Below are 18,744 nucleotides of genomic sequence, written 5' to 3'. Positions count from 1 at the left end.
GAAATGGAAATTATGAACGTTGGGAATGTGTAGAAAACCACAACGAAATATTCTAAAATCTGTTTTTCCATTTGGACGGGAAATTTCATGTGAGCAATAATAAAACAAGAATTTATAATATATATTTTTTCTTTTATACTCAATAATTCAGACCGCTGATAAAATATTTAATTTTCTCTTTACTCTTTCACTCTGTCACTTTCGCACTTTCTATTTTTTTTGTTGTTGTTTAAATCCTCCCAAGAATATAGTATTTAGTCATTTTTAATTAATTTTTAAACTTAACGTTTATACACTACAATATCGGTATTTCTTTTTTTTCTTTACAAGGTTCTATTGGCTAAAGTATTTTATTTGTTGACTGACGGATCATAGGACTTTCCCTCCTATATTCAACCCTTCGCCGACACACGTAGACTTTAAAGGCACAGTCGAAATTTCAACTAGTTATATACCGTGTCAAATAAAAAAAAGTCTGCAAATTATTCTCCTTGCCACAAAGTAAGTAGGTAAATATATACATTAAGAGAATCGAGGGGGAAAGATTGAAGAGGGAGGTTGACCTTTTCCAAATTTCCGATCTCCCGAAACGCGTAAGAATGTTGGGTGAAGCCTCAAATTCTGAGAGTGCTGCAGAAAGATTTAAAAAACATGGTTGTTGGCGGAGGGTCAAAAACCTTTATACACAACTCGAAAAGAGGGGAAAACGAGTCAATGTGAATAAATCGAACAAGGCAGCTGAATATAGTTTTTTTTCTTCTCGTGGCAAAAAGATCGACCAGTCCTCAATCAAGCGTCAGATTAAATTTCAGATTGTTACATATTTTCGTTTCATTTTTTTTTTTTAATCTCGCGGTAATAACGATATACGTAGTAATAATCAGTCGAAGAAAATGTAGCAAACATTCGTACTCAATTTTTTCATGCGTTTGCTCTTTTTTGTTTCCCTTTAGGCTCGTCCGACCCTGCGGAACTTCTTTTGCCTTTCATCTTTCTTGTTTCGTCCCACCTTTTCTCGAACTCTCGACGATTTGCTTAAGACAAAAACAACCTTTTTCGGCAGGAATACTTCGACGTGAATGAAATTGGCTTTTTTTCTCTCTTTCTCCTTCCGATTTCTCTCTTCCTTTTTCAGTTTATCGGAATACTGTTACGTTAGAAGAACGTGAGGAATGCGCGTGAGAATAAAAATTCATAAATTCGAGTTTAATATAAAATTAATCCTTTTTTCATTCCATTTTTTTTGTCACTTCACGTTTTTTCCGATTATTCTGCGATTGGATTCCCAGAGATAGATCGAACGTTTGATAAAAGAAATAGAGCGTTTCGTTGAAATAGATCGAGAGCCTGGCATATTTGTTTTATCTTTTTCTTCCTTCTTTATGTTTTCCCTTCTGCTCCGTAAATGCCTCGATTGCGGTACGACTAGAGTCACACGTTGTCCAATACAAGCTCAACTATAGAGGCCCGACACATCGGACATTCGAACAGCTGCACTGAACACGTATGACAGAATCCTCTGAAAAACAGCAACAAAAATGAACTTTTATCCTTGAACTTGGAATTTCTTTTACGTTCGGAGTTTTCAATTTGAATCTTTGTTTTTCATCATATAGTTTTCATTTAACATTCTTCAATCTCACGGAAATAATACATCTAAAACTACAATCTAAAATTCATCGATATGATAATGAAATTTTGTAAGAAAAAATTGCGATCGTTTTTTCAAAAATGGGTAGTTTCACGTTATAAAACGAAAACAGAGAATATTTTCCGTTGAAAAAGATTGACTTACCGATGATCACAGGGCAAAAGCCTGACTGAAGCTTTCTGGTCGAAACAAAGAGTACAGGAGTCCTCTCTTACGCTTAATTTTCTGAGCTGGTCGAAATAAATGTGTCGAGGCAAAACAACTTTGTCCTCGTCGTTGAGAGTCGCATAATCGTTGAATTTTTTAAATTCACGATCTGTCGGTGGATGTTTGAAAGGTACATTGCCAAAATTGAATAGACACTGTTGAAACGACATGAAACTGGCGGCGGCAAAAAAACCAGTTTTAGCACTCACGAAAACCTGTACACAGGGCTTGAGGCAAACTCCATTTATGGAAAATATAATTTCTAATTTGTTTAGGTCGAGTAAGCAGCCTAGTACGTCACCGGCTTTCCAGCAATCTTGATCGTGATATTTCTCGCTTCTTGCGTTATGCCATATCAATTTACGACAACCGTCGTAAGATAACGAGTATTCGTCATCGCCTATGCCATAACCTTCCTGGAAATATGAAGGAAAAAAACACATTACACCGTTTGTTTTTGCACAAAATTAAAAAATCTACTGAAATTATTTCACATCAATTGTAGCAAAAAGCGATTACTTCAATTCAAATATCATAACGAAACTTAATCTTTTTAGTACGTTTCAAAATCGATTCTTCGATATCCTTTCATTTTTTTTATATTTTGAAATTCACATAAGAATGAATTTTGAAAACGAAAGACATGAAATGACTTACATGATTGAGAAATGTACTCTGTTTCGTTGCCCAGCCAATTTGCATCACTCCAGGCGTCATTATCAATGTCTCATAGTACCAAACTCCGCTGTCAACTCGAAACGTACATCTCACGCTCTCAAAAGTATATGCATCTGAACGTGCCTGTAAAATAGTCAAATAGTGTATTTATGTCAAATATAAATTGAGATTATTTTTCCGTAATTGTGATGGGTATTCAAAAATCACCCACCTCCAATCCATTGGGTGAAATTTTCAGGTACTCGCTTACATCTTTTGTATTTAACATCACATTTATGCCAGTCAAGTCAACTGTGTCATGGGAATATTTTCTGCCTTCCATCAAAACTGTGAAGCAAAAAATTGAGCGATGATCAAATGTACACAGAATAACAAAAGGCCTGTAAAAAACTTACATAAGTTATCTAAGCACCACTGAGCTAAGAATCCCACTTGGCGTCTCACGTAATGCATCTCGTTTGCCCATTTTTCCAATAACATCAACGGGTGTTCTTTTTCCGCCATTAATCGCCTTTTTATCGTTACTTTGTTTTCACTGGTCTGGGCAAATTTCTCTAAGGCTATGAGCGAATACAACACTACGTAGGGTTCAATGTTTTCTCTCTGTAATTGAAATAATCATCTCAATTGCCAAAATATTGAATGAATCATTAACAAATAATATAAACCAGGAGGTAATTTTCCATACCAGATTAGAAACAAGGTAATCCAACGTTGCATCTGAGAGTATAGCGATACTGCTCGGACCGGCTAATTTTTCGGCGATGCAACCAAGAACTAGACAAATATTTCTTTGCTGCGTTACGCTCGTTTGTACCTTGCCAGTTTTTTGCGATAATTGAAACATGTGGGAAAGTCTCAACACCGAATCCTAAAATCAATGTCACAGTTTTTTATATTTGATGACGAATCTTATTCAATTTACAAGCTGCTTTGTTCACAGTAAGATTCAAAAAACCTTATTTTATACTGACTGATTGAATAAAAAGTTTGCCAAATCAGCATTGGCTCTGTATCATTCGTTTGATACAACAGATTTACCATATATTCTTGTTTTTACCTTTGAGGGTAAAGGACAGTCATCCAGTAAGAGTGTTATAACCGAAGGACCCAGAGGATTGTTTATCGGTATCACATTTACCATGGAACTTACAATCTGAAGCCAGCCATCTTCCCGGTCCGCAATTGCATGCAATTTCAGCATTGCAGGTGGCGGCTCTTGCTCACTGTATCCAATAATCAATTAAATATTCATAGCTCTATCCTTAGTTTTAAAGGTTTTCACATTCTATTCAATCACGTAACAACGTAAGCGTTAAGAAAAACTGATACTCAAATGAGTAAGCCAAGATAGGAAAATAAAATGAATTTTTTGGTTTAGAGAAATAATGCTTATTGTTATTAATAAAACTCCATAGAGATAGTTGATAAATTGTGATTAGCTACGGAAAACATGGGAAATAGTTTTTTGTGCCTGATTTGCTTACTCAGTAAATGAGAATACACTTGAACAAAAAATGAAACTATGAATTTATGAACTACAATTAAATTAGTAAAAGGAAATCTAACAATAAAGAAAAAGAAGATCCATACTTATCGACAAGGCGCCCTATAATTTGTAACAACTCAAGAACAAGTTTGTCAATGTTTGATGAGGTGGGAAATTTGAAGCCGCAGTTAGCAGCGTTGCTAGCAGCGTTGTTATCTTCGGTGGGTTCCGGAACGATTGTATTAACGTTTTGGACATTATTGTGCATGTGATAAGTCTCACCATTGGCTGGACTTTCCTTGCACAAGCAATTGCCCATTCCCACAAAATTATTCTCTGTATCAACTCCCTTTTTTGTTTATCACCCACAGCACGGTCCGTTGATGAAACAGAGGGATTTTTTTTTACGTGGCATTTGACCAGGTTAACCTTACTTCATTTGAAATCCGAAAACCCATTTGTTCGCGAAATGAGCACGAAAAAAATAATAAGAACTCTGTTGAAAATTAGCAAGTCTGGATAACCACGAATTCTGCTGGGAAAATCAAACTACACGTGTGCCAATTATTTTCCAAAAGTCTGCCACTTGTTCCCCTGTCAATGGGTTATGTTGTTTTTTTTTTCTTCAAGTCTCACGTCAATGTTTTTTTTCGATCTACGATTCTCGGAGCACACACTGTTCAATAATTCAGCATTGTAAAATAAGAAAATTAGCGTTTTTTAATACGTTCGAAAAAATCTCGGTCAACAACCATTTTTTTCAATGTAAACTTCAAGTCGTTATGCCCCTGTGACGAAAAACGGTACAACCTCGCGGTTCGCCGATCTCGGATGCTCGCGAGGTTATAATATGTTGTGTTATCTCCGCTACTCTTCGTCTCACTTGCTCTTCTTGTGTGCACGTTTGTGCGTTACCTGCTACTCTCTAGAATGTATATACGATCGGAATGTAAATGTATGTGTTTATGCATCAAGAACATGATCTTATGATAGCAAAATAATGAGAAATTTGTCGAATATTTGTGAGTGATTTTTCGACCACTTGATCTCGCATTTACCAATGATCATTGATTCATTCGTTGAGAAAATATTCAACCAACATATTTTATATAGTTATTTGTGTATTTTTATATGGTTGTCATTCTAATTAAAAAAAAATACGACCGTGTCAATTAGGATCGTTCTCGCGTCGGAGCACTTGTGCAGATTCCTTCAAGACTTTAAGAAAGAACACCGTGATTCCCGCGATTTGAGTCACACATAGCACTTATGTATATGCACATTTATAAATTACATACTGCATGCATGCATGCAAATGTATGCATAGACGTGTCATATATATCTATATATATGTCCGACTTCGATAAAAGCATTGATATCTTTCAAATAAGATCAAAGTGTCACGTAGAGAACAATAAAAAACCGCATCGATAATGAAAGCCAAAGATTTCCATTTAATATACTGTGGCGAAAAGTAATGTAGCATATTTTTAGGGTTATATATCGTCGTTTTTTGTTTACGAAATTTGAATACATGCGCCATTTTCGAATTTTTTTGCCTCGGCCCCCGTAAACTAAAAGTATATAAACAAAACCCGACGACGTCGTCGGTAAAAATATATTTGACTCACGCCGTTGATGCGTAACGGCTTTTTGCGGCTATGAATATTTTGAAATGTTTCGGATTTCGGACAGTAGATCGGGAAATATCGGTGTGATCAGATCAATCGGAGATCCAACTTATTATTTGTTTTTTGGTTTTGCAAGCAGAATTCAATAAAAAGTAGTCTTTTCATGGGTTCGTTATATGAATAAAGAAACTGGTTTTCTTTATTCAACAATACAAACATTCCGGATGAAATTTGGCCACGAAAGGTTATAGATTTCTCGCAATTAGATACGAGTGATAGTGTGCATAAAATAGTGCGTATAGAATTGAAAATCATAAATTATGATATGATGTTGAATATTTGATTTCACACATCGACAGCACTTCATGTATCACGCCCTTATCAAATTCACCAGTGCTATTATCATATTTGAACAATATATTATCGTTGGCGATTTTTCCATTTTCGAAATAATTAACAGTGTATCGCTCAGAAAAGCATTTATAATTTGCTCACTTCTAAGAAAAACGCGAAGCTCAGTTGTTTTCGAGTTTTTCATTCAATTTTTTCGAGAAATGGGATTTGTGATCATTATTATTGCATCAGCTTTTAAATGAAAAATGATGACGGAATTTCGATTAACAGGAAACGAGTAAGCTGAAAAAAATCATTCTACATTGTTTGTTTTTGATATATATATAGTGTATTTGTCATATGTGTTTTCCACACGGTTGTAAATAAAACGAAGAAAAGTCTTTGGTATATGGTGTCTTTTTTGAATGCGCCAATTTGAATGGTAATTTTTCGATTATAATTTCTGACAAATGTCAAGTTTAGTTGAACAATTGATGATTATTATAGGAATTTTGTGGAATAAAACCATCATTCGATTGTTCGGGTATAAATAAAAACCCAACCTTTGGCAGCAACAGAGATAATTATATTTATAAAATAAAACTGCAATAAAAGATGAATGATACTTTTTTACAGGCGGAAGCAGAATGATGGTAGATGTAGGTAAGTCAGATCAGTATTATTGATTATTTGACTCAATTTTCCTTTTAAATAAAAGAAATTTCTGGAAGAGAATAAATAATATAACTTGGGATCCAAAAAACTGAATCAGGGCGTATAAAAACCCATTAGCTCTTCGTTCGTTGAATTCATTAGCAAAATTTTAATACAGATTAGAATTTGTCCACGATAAAGGCAAGTCCATACGAGTATTAAAAAAGTTTATCGATTCTCGAAAGGTGTGTGAATGCGCCTTAACACAATAGCGTAAAATCTCGTCGTGTGTGTCGTCGGAAACACACATGGCTCTAAAATTTAGCGCTCTGCGCCTGCCAATCGACAATTCGAAGCTGTGTTCGTGAGCGGCAGCTGGTCGTGAGTCGTGAGCTGTCCAGTTATTTTCAAGTCGGAGATGGGAGAACTAGGTGTTTGAGCGAATGAGAGGTGTTTTGTGTGAGAGTGAATGTGTATTTACGCGAGAGAACACCGGGAAGATCACGAAATTGTTTAAAACGAAGCGAAACGCGAAGAAAAAACAGCTGAACATTTTTGAATCTGCCATATCTTCCTCATGCGATAAATATATAATAATAAAGAGATGTGTAAGTGTTGTGCGTGCATTTGGAGGTAGATTAATCGTTCGGTATAAATCATCTGGAAAAAGTATAAACGGACGAGGTGCGCGCGTGTATATAAACGCTCTTGGCGATCACATGGGAACGACACACAGGTCGTGGAGACCCGGAACAAACGATCAATAATATTACGAAAATGAATTGGTGAAAGTGTGCGAGTGCGTTTTTGATCTAATCATAAACCGATATACATTTCAGTTAATATTTTGTCGTTTTAATCGCATTAATGGGCCATGGTGTCCGGCGATCACGCAGGCCTTCAACCAGAACCTGAAAACTACGTGAAATGTTTCTACGAACTTTTCAAAAGCATTGCCGAGGCTCAGAGGTACAAGCTTATACGAATAATACCAGAATAACAACCAAAACAAACTTTCCTACTATCTTACACCTCTCCCCACTTCAACGCTTTGTTTACGTTTGCGGGTGAACCTCTCATAATCATAACCCACTTGCTCATTCACGTTTTCCTCGTAGTTAAACATGTTGTTCTTTCATTTTTCATGATCAAATGCCTTTAAAAACACATTTTACCCGAAATTCAAGCCAAATCCACATCCTCTATTTATACTTACAGCTTTTTGTTTTTGTTTGAATATATCAAAAATGCACAGTAAACATAATCGCATAATCGATGTTTTTTTATAATACTAATCGCACATAATATTTATTAACTTATTTTCACAAGTATTTTAATTTTTTCGATAAATTCCGACCTTTAACAATACATTGAAAAACATAACCTCAAAAGTGTTATACGATCGTTATCACCCAATGCTTGATAATACTTTGACGAATAGATACAATTTTCTTCAATTTTTATCGATTTCTCAGATAACTAAGTAGATTCTCGATCTTATATTGAATTATTATATTGAATTTACGATTCAATGTTTTTTCTACCACGGTTAACCTATGACAGGATGATCCGTTTCGAGGATAAATAACAACAATTGTAAATGTTATTGAAAACATTTCTTCTCTACAGGTCAAAGAACGAGTGGAAAAAATGCAAAAGAAGCAAAGCTACAAAGAAAAAGGATAAAAAGAAGGTGAATCTCAGTTCTTGTCATCAAAATCCATATCCCTAATGATTACTGATTCTAGTTTTTCTATCCTCTATCTTTAGCTCGACCTCAGTGGCGATTTAAGTTCTCCTGGACCACCGGAGATCGATTTGCCCAGCAATGCATCCGCTTTCGCTGTATTTGCTCGAGTCAGGAGTTCTGTTCTTGATAAACATGCAAGAAGTAGTAGCGAAGCTTTTAGGGTTTCAAACTGCAGTTCTCCTCCTCCGCCTGAGCTCAGTGACACTATCGACTCTGATAGTGAGGACGAGGACCGGATATCATCGGCGCAGAGTTTACCAAAGGTAAACAAACCTCACAATTAATAAATCACTTGGTTTTTTTTCTATGGGGAAAGGGAATACTCCTATGGACAGTAGAAAACTGAATTAAACTTTGCCCCATTGAAACGTTACAAAATTTCCTTTGTTACAGCCATAGTTGCGATTCGTACATGATCATCGGTGATGATAATTGTTTTTAAATGAAACTAAATCTGTGCGAATATTGAGTTAATTTGAAAAATTTGAATGTGTTGCACAGTCTGAATATTTTCCATTGCAATAGAATGACCGGAAGCTGAATGCTATCGATAAGAATCCTTCATAAAATTTATGTCCTGGATTCAGAAAATAAATATTTACCACCAAAATGAAGACAATTTAAAAAGTCATACCCATTTGTGTTATTTTAATGATTTATTTGTTTCAGATTGTGGGCATCGGTCTGAGAAGTGTTTTTACACTTATGAGAGAGAGTAGATCGGTAGAGCCAGTTTTGTGTACCAAAGCCCTTTCTGCGTTGCTGGACGTTCTTCAGGGACAACTTCCTGAAGGACTCAAGTCCGAACCTGATGATGTTATAGGTAAGTAAATAAAATCGGTTGACTCGAGGCTTCATCTTGGAACTCGGAATATTTTTGATTAAATTATTTTATAATTTATCTTATCCCTTCATAATTTTTTCACGAGTACAACTCCAATATCTGATCCGTTTTTTGTTTCTTCAGATCCATTATTCGATCTGCTGCTGGATCTGGCAACTTCGCACGGTCCAGAGTCAACAGTTGCTAATGATGGCAGTCACTTGACAGCTGTTGCTTGTGCCTGTCTCTTAAGTCTGGTAGTTGTTAGAGGTGATACTGGAAGATTACTCGCTGCTATAGCTGCTTTATTAATGTGCCCTAGAGCTCTTGCAGCTCAAAATATTCAGGTTTATAACTTTCATCTAATATTTATTTATGAACGAAGAAAAGTATCCTCAAACAATATTACAAATCGTTTTAATGAGATTTTATTGGAATTAATGATACGAATATTTCTATGAATCGCATAAATGAATTTTTTGTAAGTAAAAAGATCGATTTTATAAGACTCAAAAAAATTTGGATTGCAGATGCCATTTGTCCTGATCTCACTACAACGTAGCGTCGAAGCAATATTGCTTGGTAAGCTTGCCCGACCCGATTGGATAACATATGGAGTTCCTAAAAGTTCCAAGATTTACACGTTCAAATTACATCTTCCAAACGAGATGAATAATCTCGTTATGAATGGACGTAGTTTTGTCAGTGATGGAAAATATCTTTATCTTCACACGAATCGTGGACTGTTGAAAATCGGTAGTGGATACGGTGGCACGATCGGTGGTCAGTTGTACTCTCACAAAGCTGATTTTTATCCTAATGAGATTGGATGGCTCGGTTACGCTAATGTAAGTTTTGCGTTCAACGCTAATTTTCGTAAAAACTTAATTGAAACAAAACGGCTCATATCCGAAATGGTTATTTTTTCGAAAACATCGTTCTGTGCTGAGAAAAATTGAACGAATAAAAATATATTCAATAAGTTCAGGATTCGAAATAACAAATGAAAAGTATTAAAATGGAACGATGAATTTTTGATTAATTTTCAACTTTTATATTCTCATGAACGTTCATTATTTTTTTTTTTTTCAGAATTCGTTGTATTTCAAATGTTCTCCGAGAAAACAGTGCGAACTGTTAGAGCTCGATGCTGAGAATTTGGCAGTAAGAGGAATAGCGGTGCTCGAAGGTCGCGATTGGCTCTCTTCTGTGATGTTTTCGGACGGTGATAATTTGGGAATGATCACTGCTGGGAAAGATGTGAGTAGGAAAAAGAAGAAAAAACAGAAAATGATAAAAGTTTTTGTCATTTGTATTCTATTCTCGAGGGAGTCAAAATGATAGAGAAGCTTGAATTAGTTAACGAAAAAAAAACATTTCAGGAAGGTTTTGTCGTTCGTACGATAAATACTTTGAGCAATCCCGTGACCGTAACGTCAGAATTGCCCTTGAAATTGGCAAGAAAGTGCGTCGACGTATTTGGCTGGGCGAATTTCGATGAGGAACAAACTGCGCATACCTTGAGTTCCGGTTGCGACGACGAAGTGGCGATGGTAATCGCTGGCAAAGAATTTAGTCTGTTGAAAACAATGTCAGGAAAAATATTGTATACTGGAAAAGGAAGTTGTTTAGGAATGAAAAGTAATACGAGGCCGAACAGATGGCTTGAACTGCCTTTAAACGAAAGCTCGAAAGTTTCGCAATTCGTGGCTGGACACGACGGTCAACATGTTATTTTCGTGATGGATGACGGATCGGTATTGTTCGCTGGGACAGCGAGACGGGGCGAGGACGGTGATAGCTGTGAGTTTTGAACAAAAAACTTTTATTTCAAACATATCTTTGAATGTGAAAATTACAGTTTTTTCGAGAATTGAAAAGCAACTTTCCACGAGATTATTTCTTTTCTTAAAGTATTATTCTTTCTTTATACTCCCTGACGTTATTCCTTTTTGTACAAAGTCGTTTCAATATCACTAGGCAAAGTACGCAGACCACCAAAGCCCGCGAAACCAAAGAAAATGTTTAAAGCCGATGGCCACTACGTCATCGAAGCTGCGTGCAACAATGGCTCAACCGCTCTCGTCACTAAAGAAGGAGCTTTGTTGATGTTTGGCAAAGATACACTGCACAGCGATCCGAATACCGGTTTAGTCACTGAACTCAAAGACGTCTCGATCCAGCATGTTGCTTTAGGAAAAGCTCACGCTGCTGTTCTCACCAACAAAGGACAACTCTATACTTTTGGAATTAATAACAAGGGACAGTGCGGACGAGATTTTACAGCTGTCAGGCCAGCCCACAAAGAAGTGACGGTTGTTGCGATGGAAACAGGAACAGGGGAGGACGAACTAATCGTCGCCGAGGATGGTCAGTTCATTTGATCGGCGTAATCAAACAATTTTCAAACAAACAACTAGATAACTTTCATTTTGAGCATTGAAATTCAGTCGTTTCAAAATCCAATTCAAGGTTGTAACCTTGAATTTCATTACTCAACGGTTTTTTTTTCAACAATAGCAGTTTTTCCAAAAAAATTGAAAATGTTTATTTTCTCTCATAGAAGGAGATCCTGGTGAAGAGTGGGATGAAGGTAGAGGAATGTGTTCTCCGGGACAACATCAATGGAGACGTCGCGTTTGCATGGTTTGCACCGTGTGCCGAGAATGTACAGGCTACGGAATGGTTTGCTTGAACAGTACACTTCCGGGTCGGAATTCGAAACGTCGTCCTGGACAGTGAGTAAAAAATGTCTTCACCATCGACTTTTTACAATATAAGTATGTGCGATTCAAACGAGGATCAGATTTATCATGAAAATTGCACGGAAACAATATTACCTTTGAGTCATTTAATTTTGGTTGATTTTGTTGAAACAGAGAATGCGGTTGCGGCGAAGGAGACAGTGGTTGTGCCGAGTGCGGATGTTGCAGCGAGTGCGCCCGTAAGAATTGCGACAACGGCAGCGATATGGCAGTTTTTGGACCATCGGGAGGTGGAGATTTAGGCATGATGAGATTGCACATGATGTTTGAAGGTAGCAACTTATCAGCACCCCGAGCGGGCTGCCCTCCAGACACAGTATTTTATTATCTTTTTAATGATTTATTTTATATTTAAATAATGCGGCATCGAACGTGAGACACAAAAATCTTCAATACGATTTCGGAAACGTGCGAGAACAGCTTGCTAGGGTCTGATAGGTGTCTACTAAGCTCTGACAAACTTTTGTCTAATTTTCCCATCTGCTTTGCTCCTAATTCAGGAAGACCCGGTTCGAATATCAGAGACTATTTGAGGCGACGATTGGAAGAGAGAAAACAGCGACAGAGAAGCAAAGCTGGGCCCAGCGCTGTTAAATGGGGAATAAAGATCAAGGGATCCAACAATCAGCGACCTGGTACAATCGTTTTTCCTTTTTTTTTTCTTCACACGAAGAATTCTCCTCTTCTTCTATTTATCGGAGACATTTTTAGTAGGCCCCAGCGTCGTCGTACAAAAAGGAGCTTCCGGAAAAGCTGCACTCGGACTCGGCAATAATCTTCTCACGGACGAAGTTGTTGGGGGCAGTGACGTTGAACGTGGCGATGCAACGAGAATTGCGAGCATTCCACCCGCCAAAGTTCCCATTCCGAGCGATAGTCCCGTCGTTCAAGTTTCCTGTGGTCTGCATCACACCGGTTAGTCGACTACGAATTCATAGTTTTTTTTTGTTTCGTTATGAAAAGTTTTAATAAAGGCTCAGAAATCCGATCCACATTCTCTAGAATAGTGCAAATATCGAGCAACCTTCAGAATAAAAGAAATTCTTTCTCAATCTTTTGTGCCCTGGATTTAAATATTCAATTATTCTTCTTGTTCTTCGACAGTTATACTTTTGCAAAATGGTGAAGTGTACAGTTTTGGTAGCAATATTTACGGTCAACTGGGTATTGGCGATCTAATTGCTCACGCTGGCCCTGTACAAGTTAAATTGCCCAGCATTGCCACTCAAGTTGCTGCAGGTAGCAATCACACTGTCGTCCTCACAGGAAAAGGAGAGGTTTACACTTTCGGCGCTTATCAAGTGAGTATATTGTTTAATCGACTGGTTATATGATTTTTTTTCTTATTTTCCGTTATTTTTTTATTTTACCTTTATCCCACGGTTCAGTCAACGTCGTGGAACGACGTTTTGTCGTTCACGAATGTTTGAAAAGAAATGTGCAAGAAATGTTTCGTTGAAAAAGGCATGCGATTTCATCGAACCGAGCTAAACTCATCAACTATTTATATAAAAAAATGATTTTCTAAAATTGTTGTGTTCATTAAATTATTGTTTGATTTTCAGAAAGGACAGTTGGGCATGAAGTGGTGGAATGGTCAGAACGAGTCATCGAAAACTACGCCACAAGGGAATCGACGATCGGAAAGATCCCAGCCGTGGCACAGTTTTCCGAACGTCGTTCCCAATATTGGTCCAAAGTGGGGCAGACGTGCTACCTGGATTGGTGCATCTGGGGATCAAACTTACGTGAAAATCGATGAGATTAATTCTATAAGTTTAACCAAGAGCACTGTAATGGCAAATAAAAATTGCATTGGTAAGTTAGCACGTGATGAATTGATCTACTTCTCAATTTCGTTAAATTCACATCGAATGACTAACTCTAAGAGTAAAAATAGGAAAATAACTTGGAATTAGTTGTTATTGAAACATTTCTCAATTGTTATCCGTTGCAGTACTCATACCTCACCAAAACGAGCACGTAAATTCCTTCAAGTGTCTCGTAATAAACAAAAGAGACGGAAGTTGCAACAGTTTCAGTGGCAACGATCAAGTAGATTTCGCACATTCAGCGGCGTGTCTGGATTCGCTTTACAACGTCATATGGACGTACAATTCAACGACGAGTGAAATAAGTCCGCACAACATAATATCGACGGAAGCTCGTACGATTGCGGATTTGGATGCCTCGATACTGAGTCCAGGATTGGCACTTCCGGTGGTTCAAAATTGTTTTGTAACGCGTACACAAGCAGCGATGCATTTATTGGGTTGCTTGGACACTTTGACGCAAGCGCAGGACGAAAAGCTGACGATAGTGGAAGAAAACGAGTGTACTAATTCGACTCACGACAAAATTTACAGTCGAGAAGATTATTCGACCGTGAGTAGATTTGAGAATCACGGGGGAGGTTGGGGCTACTCGGGTCATTCGGTTGAGGCGATAAGATTCATGGCAGACACGGATATTTTGCTCGGTGGTTACGGGCTGTTTGGTGGTCGCGGCGAATACACCGCCAAAATAAAGCTCTTCGATCTCGGGCTAGCCGGCGATTATCACGAAAACGATGGCATTTTGCTTGCGGGAACCGAAGAAATTCCCTACGAGTGCGAGCCTCGGCAAAAATACTCAATTCTCTTCGACGAACCGATAGCCTTGCAAGCGAATCGTTGGTACGTTGCCTGTGCTCACGTCAGCGGCCCTGCGAGCGATTGCGGTGCTGGCGGTCAGAGCATGGTCACCACCGAGGATCAAGTCATCTTCCACTTCAAATCGTCGAAAATGTCGAACAACGGGACCGATGTCAACGCCGGACAAATCCCTCAGTTGCTCTATAGAATCGTGACCCCTGAAACGCAATCGCCCAATCGGCAGAGAGATCAGTCCGAACCTGTGTACGTAATACGTCGCGAATTTAGCCGCGCCGTCACCAAAGAATGCTTCCAATCTTTAATATCTCTTTTGCAATGGAGCTGGAACACTCTCAAAGCTGGACTCTCCGACGCTTGCTCCAGATTACCCACAACTTCGTTCCATTCTGTTCTCGAAATGGAACATCTCGTTTACATAAGCGAAGCCAGTCTGAGACTCCTGCGAACTTACACCAACGAGATTTATTCCAATCAAACGGGCAAAAAAAGTCCCCCCGAGAGCGTCAGACTGGCCGAATGCGTCGGCGAAGTTCGAGCTCTTCTACGACAAATTCTCTCTGATTCCGTACCCACGGGTCTGAGAAGCAAAGGGAAAACGAAAACGAGCAAGAGCGATCGGAGCATAGGCAACAAAATGATTTCCATTATTTTGGACGAGTGTCACAAAACTTTTGTCGCGTGTTACCACGCTTTTTATCCAACCGCCTACTTGAAATGGACATCTTTGTGCGAACTGCTCTCGGAAATCGACAAGGAACAGGGCGTTTCCAGCAAAGACCGATTACTCTCGGCAGTTCTCGCCTCTCTGTGCAATTCTATGGTACGACTCCGTTGCACTTTTCCCATTTTATCGAACGTCATGGATAGCAGCGATGGGATTAAAAGGCAACTCAGCCCTTCCGACAATTCCGGCTTGCCTATGATGAACTCTACCGAAGCTCACCATTATCCCATTCTCGTTGAGCAAATGAGCTACAAATCGCAGATAGAAAGCACCGGGAGGGAAACCCTCAATTGGTCATTTCGCGAGGTTCTCGATCGGTTGCTCGATCTCATTCTCGTACCTGTTAAAAAATCGCTCTGCCGGGAAAAAAGCTTGTCACTACCCAATCTCATCGTACACTGCTGCTACTTGCTCGCCAGAGTCATCGCCGAATTAGCTGCTCAATCCAGCGGTAACGAGGACGAACTCCAAGCCGCTTGTGGACGATTCATGTACACAACTCCATCCAGATTCACCAGAACCAATCAAACCAGAACCTGGAACACTGGCAACGGTTCTCCCGATGCTATTTGCTTCTCCGTCGATAGAAGCGGAATCGTCGTTGCTGGTGTTGGAATTTACGGTGGTGCTGGTGTCTACAACTACGAACTCGAACTTCTCGACGATGTAAGTTCTACTAATTTTACAAAAAGGTTCACGGACGAGTGTAAAAAAAAAAAAAAAACAATGCAATACGGAGTGGAAATCATATCTAAATTTGGATCGTTCCGAATAATTAAAGTTCCCATTAAGAAGTTTAAGAATAATTGAAAGAATTTTAAAATTTCAGTAAAAACCCAAACGGAATAATTGATATTTATCATTCCAATTGAATTTTCAATGATACAAAGATTTTTCTTTGATTAATTTAGCAAAATAATGCCGGGAACGATCCGTCGCACACCCAACGTTGGAGTAGCCTCGATTTCACGCGTGGTTCTTTCGGTCCGGACGATTGTGTGAACGATATTGTGGAACTGAAATTCAGCAAGCCGATACCGATAAAAGAGAATGTTAAATACGCGATAAGACTGAAAAATCATGGTGGAATAACGAGCAACGGTGACAACGGTTTGAGCGTGGTTCGAGGTCCGGATGGTACAAATTTCACCTTCACCGTTTGTTCTTTAAGTTTCAATGGTACAACCCAAACACGAGGACAGATACCGCACATTTTGTACTACTCGAATCCTCAGGATTCTCAAAGTCCTCAAACGACCAAAGCCGTGGCTGAATTACAAGCGAGAAAATGTACGCTTGCCATGACCACCACGATCGTTCAACGGTCCAATGAAATTTTGGCACTCGCTCGTGAACGATCCGAGGACCATTTGACGAATGAGATTTTGGGAAACGCTGCTTTCGTCACGACCCTTTTGCCTCTTGTCATGGCTCACATTAGTCCACTCGCGACCTCTGATCCAAGAGTGAGTTGTCCCTCCAATTTGAAGCAATGAAATTTATTATATTTTTCTGATGAAATCTATTCGATCGATCATTAACTTTTAGTCAATCAACGAAATTTTTATTATTTTTGATTATAGTTTTTTCTTTACGACTGATTTATCAAATTTTTGTTTCTATTTGTGTGAATTATTCGTTGAGTTTTTACTTTCATGCATTTTTTTTTTTCCATTTTAACAGAGCGGCGTGCAAGTTTTGACGTTAATTCAAGAGATGTTGCCCCACGTGGCCGGACTTAATTTATTATCAACAATGGGCATGTCCCAAGTATCACAGGATAGCGAAGGTCATTCGCACTTTCCAACGCCCGTAACTACGAGCCATCATTACACGTGGCTCGAGAGTGAGCATCCTTATAAACCGGCAACCGTCTCGCACTATCGGGTTACTTTTCCCGAAACAGTCAAATGGATGACCGTCGAATTTACACCCGAGTGCGGAACCGCCCAGCCGGAGGATTATCTGCAAATTTACATTCCAAACACAATCGTTAATCCAAATAATTCCGGGTACACTTTGAAAACCATTTTTTTTTTTTTATGAAAAACTTTCCTTCATTTAGCAAATAAATGAACCATTCGCCTATCTTTCGATGCTTTTTGTTTCAGGAACAATTCAACTTCCGGCATCGAAGAAACTTCATTGTACCTGCCGGTGCTTCACAAAATGAGCAACGTACCCAATCAGTGGCCGCAAAATGCCATCGTCCTACCTGGCAACGAAATCATATTTTCACTCGAAACAGCCTCCGATTACATGAAGGACGATCTCTCCGTAACTTATGGCTTTAAATGTCTCATCATTGGCTACGACTGGATTTCCTCTGGAAATGGCCTCAAAAACCTCGAAACCGAACTCTCTTTTCTCGGGGGTGCATGCGCCGCGAGTCTTATGAAAAAGAATCTCAGACTTCCCACCGTTACCAGTGAGTCAAAGTCTATTTTCGGGCTTTCTCGTTTTTTATTCAAATTAATCGTTTATACAAACACAAAAAGGCTCCAAATTAGTTTTTATTTTTTTTTATCTTTATGCACAGTTTTCAGTTCATTTCTTCATATCAATTGTATTCTCGTGTTTCATTCCCGGGATATTTCTATTGTTTATTCGACTTTAAAGACATTTCATTCATTTTTATCGCTCAGTGGAAGAAATGGAGGATAACGTGGAAGCTGCTCAGGAAACAGCGAAGAGGATATTTTCGGTACATTCAGGGCTCCTTGGTCGTGGCTTCGCCCTCGCAGCTCCGCCGACCGTCACGCAGGCTCTCGATGGCGTTCTCCCGTTCAGGTGAGTCCTCCCTTGCGATAACTTGCATGCAATTTTCAGGAATCAACGTTTTACCAACGGAGTTTCAATCAAAGAAAAAGTCTTTGCTTCGAAAAGTCAGTTTACGAGGTCAACATTCGAATTCTCTTGGAAAATCATTAAGTGGAGTTTTTGCGAAACGATTTCCCGTTCTCCCAATTCCTCCCAATTCTCGAACCAGTCTAAAACCAATTATCAGTACTTCTTCCACTCGACTAGGTCAGTCCAATCGGTTCGGTCCCAAAAAATATTGTAGCGATCGACTCGTTTCCAACCGTTGTCAAAATATTTATCTCGTCCCGTTTTTGGCTCAATTAATCCGACTTTTTCATTTATAACAGTTTACGGTTTTCATCTCGTCGAAACGCGAAAAAACATTCGTGATAATATCCAAGCTTAAGCAGTGGGTCGAGGTCTCTCTACTTTTACCACATTTCATGATCCTTTTTTCTAGCTCGTTGCCAACCAAGATAAACAACTTATTTCGACAAATATTTATTATTTTTTCAATTCCATTACATTTGATTTGGTTCAATTTATTTTATACAATTTCTAGTTCGGAACCAATGCGCGGTCG

At 38.6% G+C, this 18,744-nt stretch overlaps 2 protein-coding genes across 4 annotated transcripts in view; one reads left to right on the top strand and one right to left on the bottom strand.

Annotated features, from left to right (window-relative positions):
* Positions 1-111: 111 nt before the first annotated feature.
* On the bottom strand, positions 112-5,256 carry LOC122417358 (RING finger and SPRY domain-containing protein 1-like). The gene is made up of 8 exons (XM_043430805.1): positions 4,130-5,256; positions 3,597-3,762; positions 3,225-3,407; positions 2,932-3,139; positions 2,748-2,863; positions 2,516-2,659; positions 1,796-2,274; positions 112-1,519 (listed from the first exon to the last, which is right to left on the bottom strand). Exons 1-8 carry the CDS (start codon positions 4,342-4,344, stop codon positions 1,432-1,434), a joined length of 1,599 nt encoding a protein of 532 aa, XP_043286740.1. The 5' UTR covers positions 4,345-5,256; the 3' UTR covers positions 112-1,431.
* Positions 5,257-5,737: 481 nt separating this feature from the next.
* hiw (highwire) overlaps positions 5,738-18,744 on the top strand; it is a 199,817-nt gene continuing 186,810 nt past the window's right edge. For 2 of the 3 annotated variants that reach the window (XM_043430802.1, XM_043430801.1), the window contains exons 1-20: positions 6,996-7,612; positions 8,273-8,336; positions 8,414-8,656; positions 9,063-9,216; positions 9,361-9,563; positions 9,747-10,064; positions 10,309-10,476; positions 10,599-11,019; positions 11,197-11,586; positions 11,780-11,954; positions 12,096-12,253; positions 12,482-12,616; positions 12,693-12,896; positions 13,086-13,282; positions 13,547-13,799; positions 13,939-16,025; positions 16,271-16,825; positions 17,043-17,371; positions 17,471-17,787; positions 18,005-18,149. In XM_043430802.1, coding sequence (XP_043286737.1) covers positions 7,518-7,612; positions 8,273-8,336; positions 8,414-8,656; positions 9,063-9,216; positions 9,361-9,563; positions 9,747-10,064; positions 10,309-10,476; positions 10,599-11,019; positions 11,197-11,586; positions 11,780-11,954; positions 12,096-12,253; positions 12,482-12,616; positions 12,693-12,896; positions 13,086-13,282; positions 13,547-13,799; positions 13,939-16,025; positions 16,271-16,825; positions 17,043-17,371; positions 17,471-17,787; positions 18,005-18,149 — 6,611 coding nt within the window. In that variant the 5' untranslated portion in view covers positions 6,996-7,517. Of the gene's footprint in view, positions 6,288-6,625; positions 6,653-6,995; positions 7,613-8,272; positions 8,337-8,413; positions 8,657-9,062; positions 9,217-9,360; positions 9,564-9,746; positions 10,065-10,308; positions 10,477-10,598; positions 11,020-11,196; positions 11,587-11,779; positions 11,955-12,095; positions 12,254-12,481; positions 12,617-12,692; positions 12,897-13,085; positions 13,283-13,546; positions 13,800-13,938; positions 16,026-16,270; positions 16,826-17,042; positions 17,372-17,470; positions 17,788-18,004; positions 18,150-18,744 lie in introns of those variants that run through there. The other variant, XM_043430800.1, reaches the window with a different exon arrangement.

The sequence above is a fragment of the Venturia canescens genome, chromosome 10 (genome assembly GCF_019457755.1).
Source record: "Venturia canescens isolate UGA chromosome 10, ASM1945775v1, whole genome shotgun sequence".
Taxonomy (NCBI): domain Eukaryota; kingdom Metazoa; phylum Arthropoda; class Insecta; order Hymenoptera; family Ichneumonidae; genus Venturia; species Venturia canescens.
This window is presented reverse-complemented; position numbering and strand designations above follow the sequence as displayed.

Excerpts from the sequence above, each read along its gene's own strand:
- LOC122417358 (XM_043430805.1), bottom strand. The coding sequence starts at position 4,344 with ATGGGCAATTGCTTGTGCAAGGAAAGTCCAGCCAATGGTGAGACTTAT. Across the intron at positions 2,864-2,931 it reads GTGGTGCTTAGATAACTTAT|TTTTGATGGAAGGCAGAAAA; the intron begins GTAAGTTTTTTA and ends TTTGCTTCACAG. Across the intron at positions 2,660-2,747 it reads TTTCACCCAATGGATTGGAG|GCACGTTCAGATGCATATAC; the intron begins GTGGGTGATTTT and ends ACTATTTTACAG.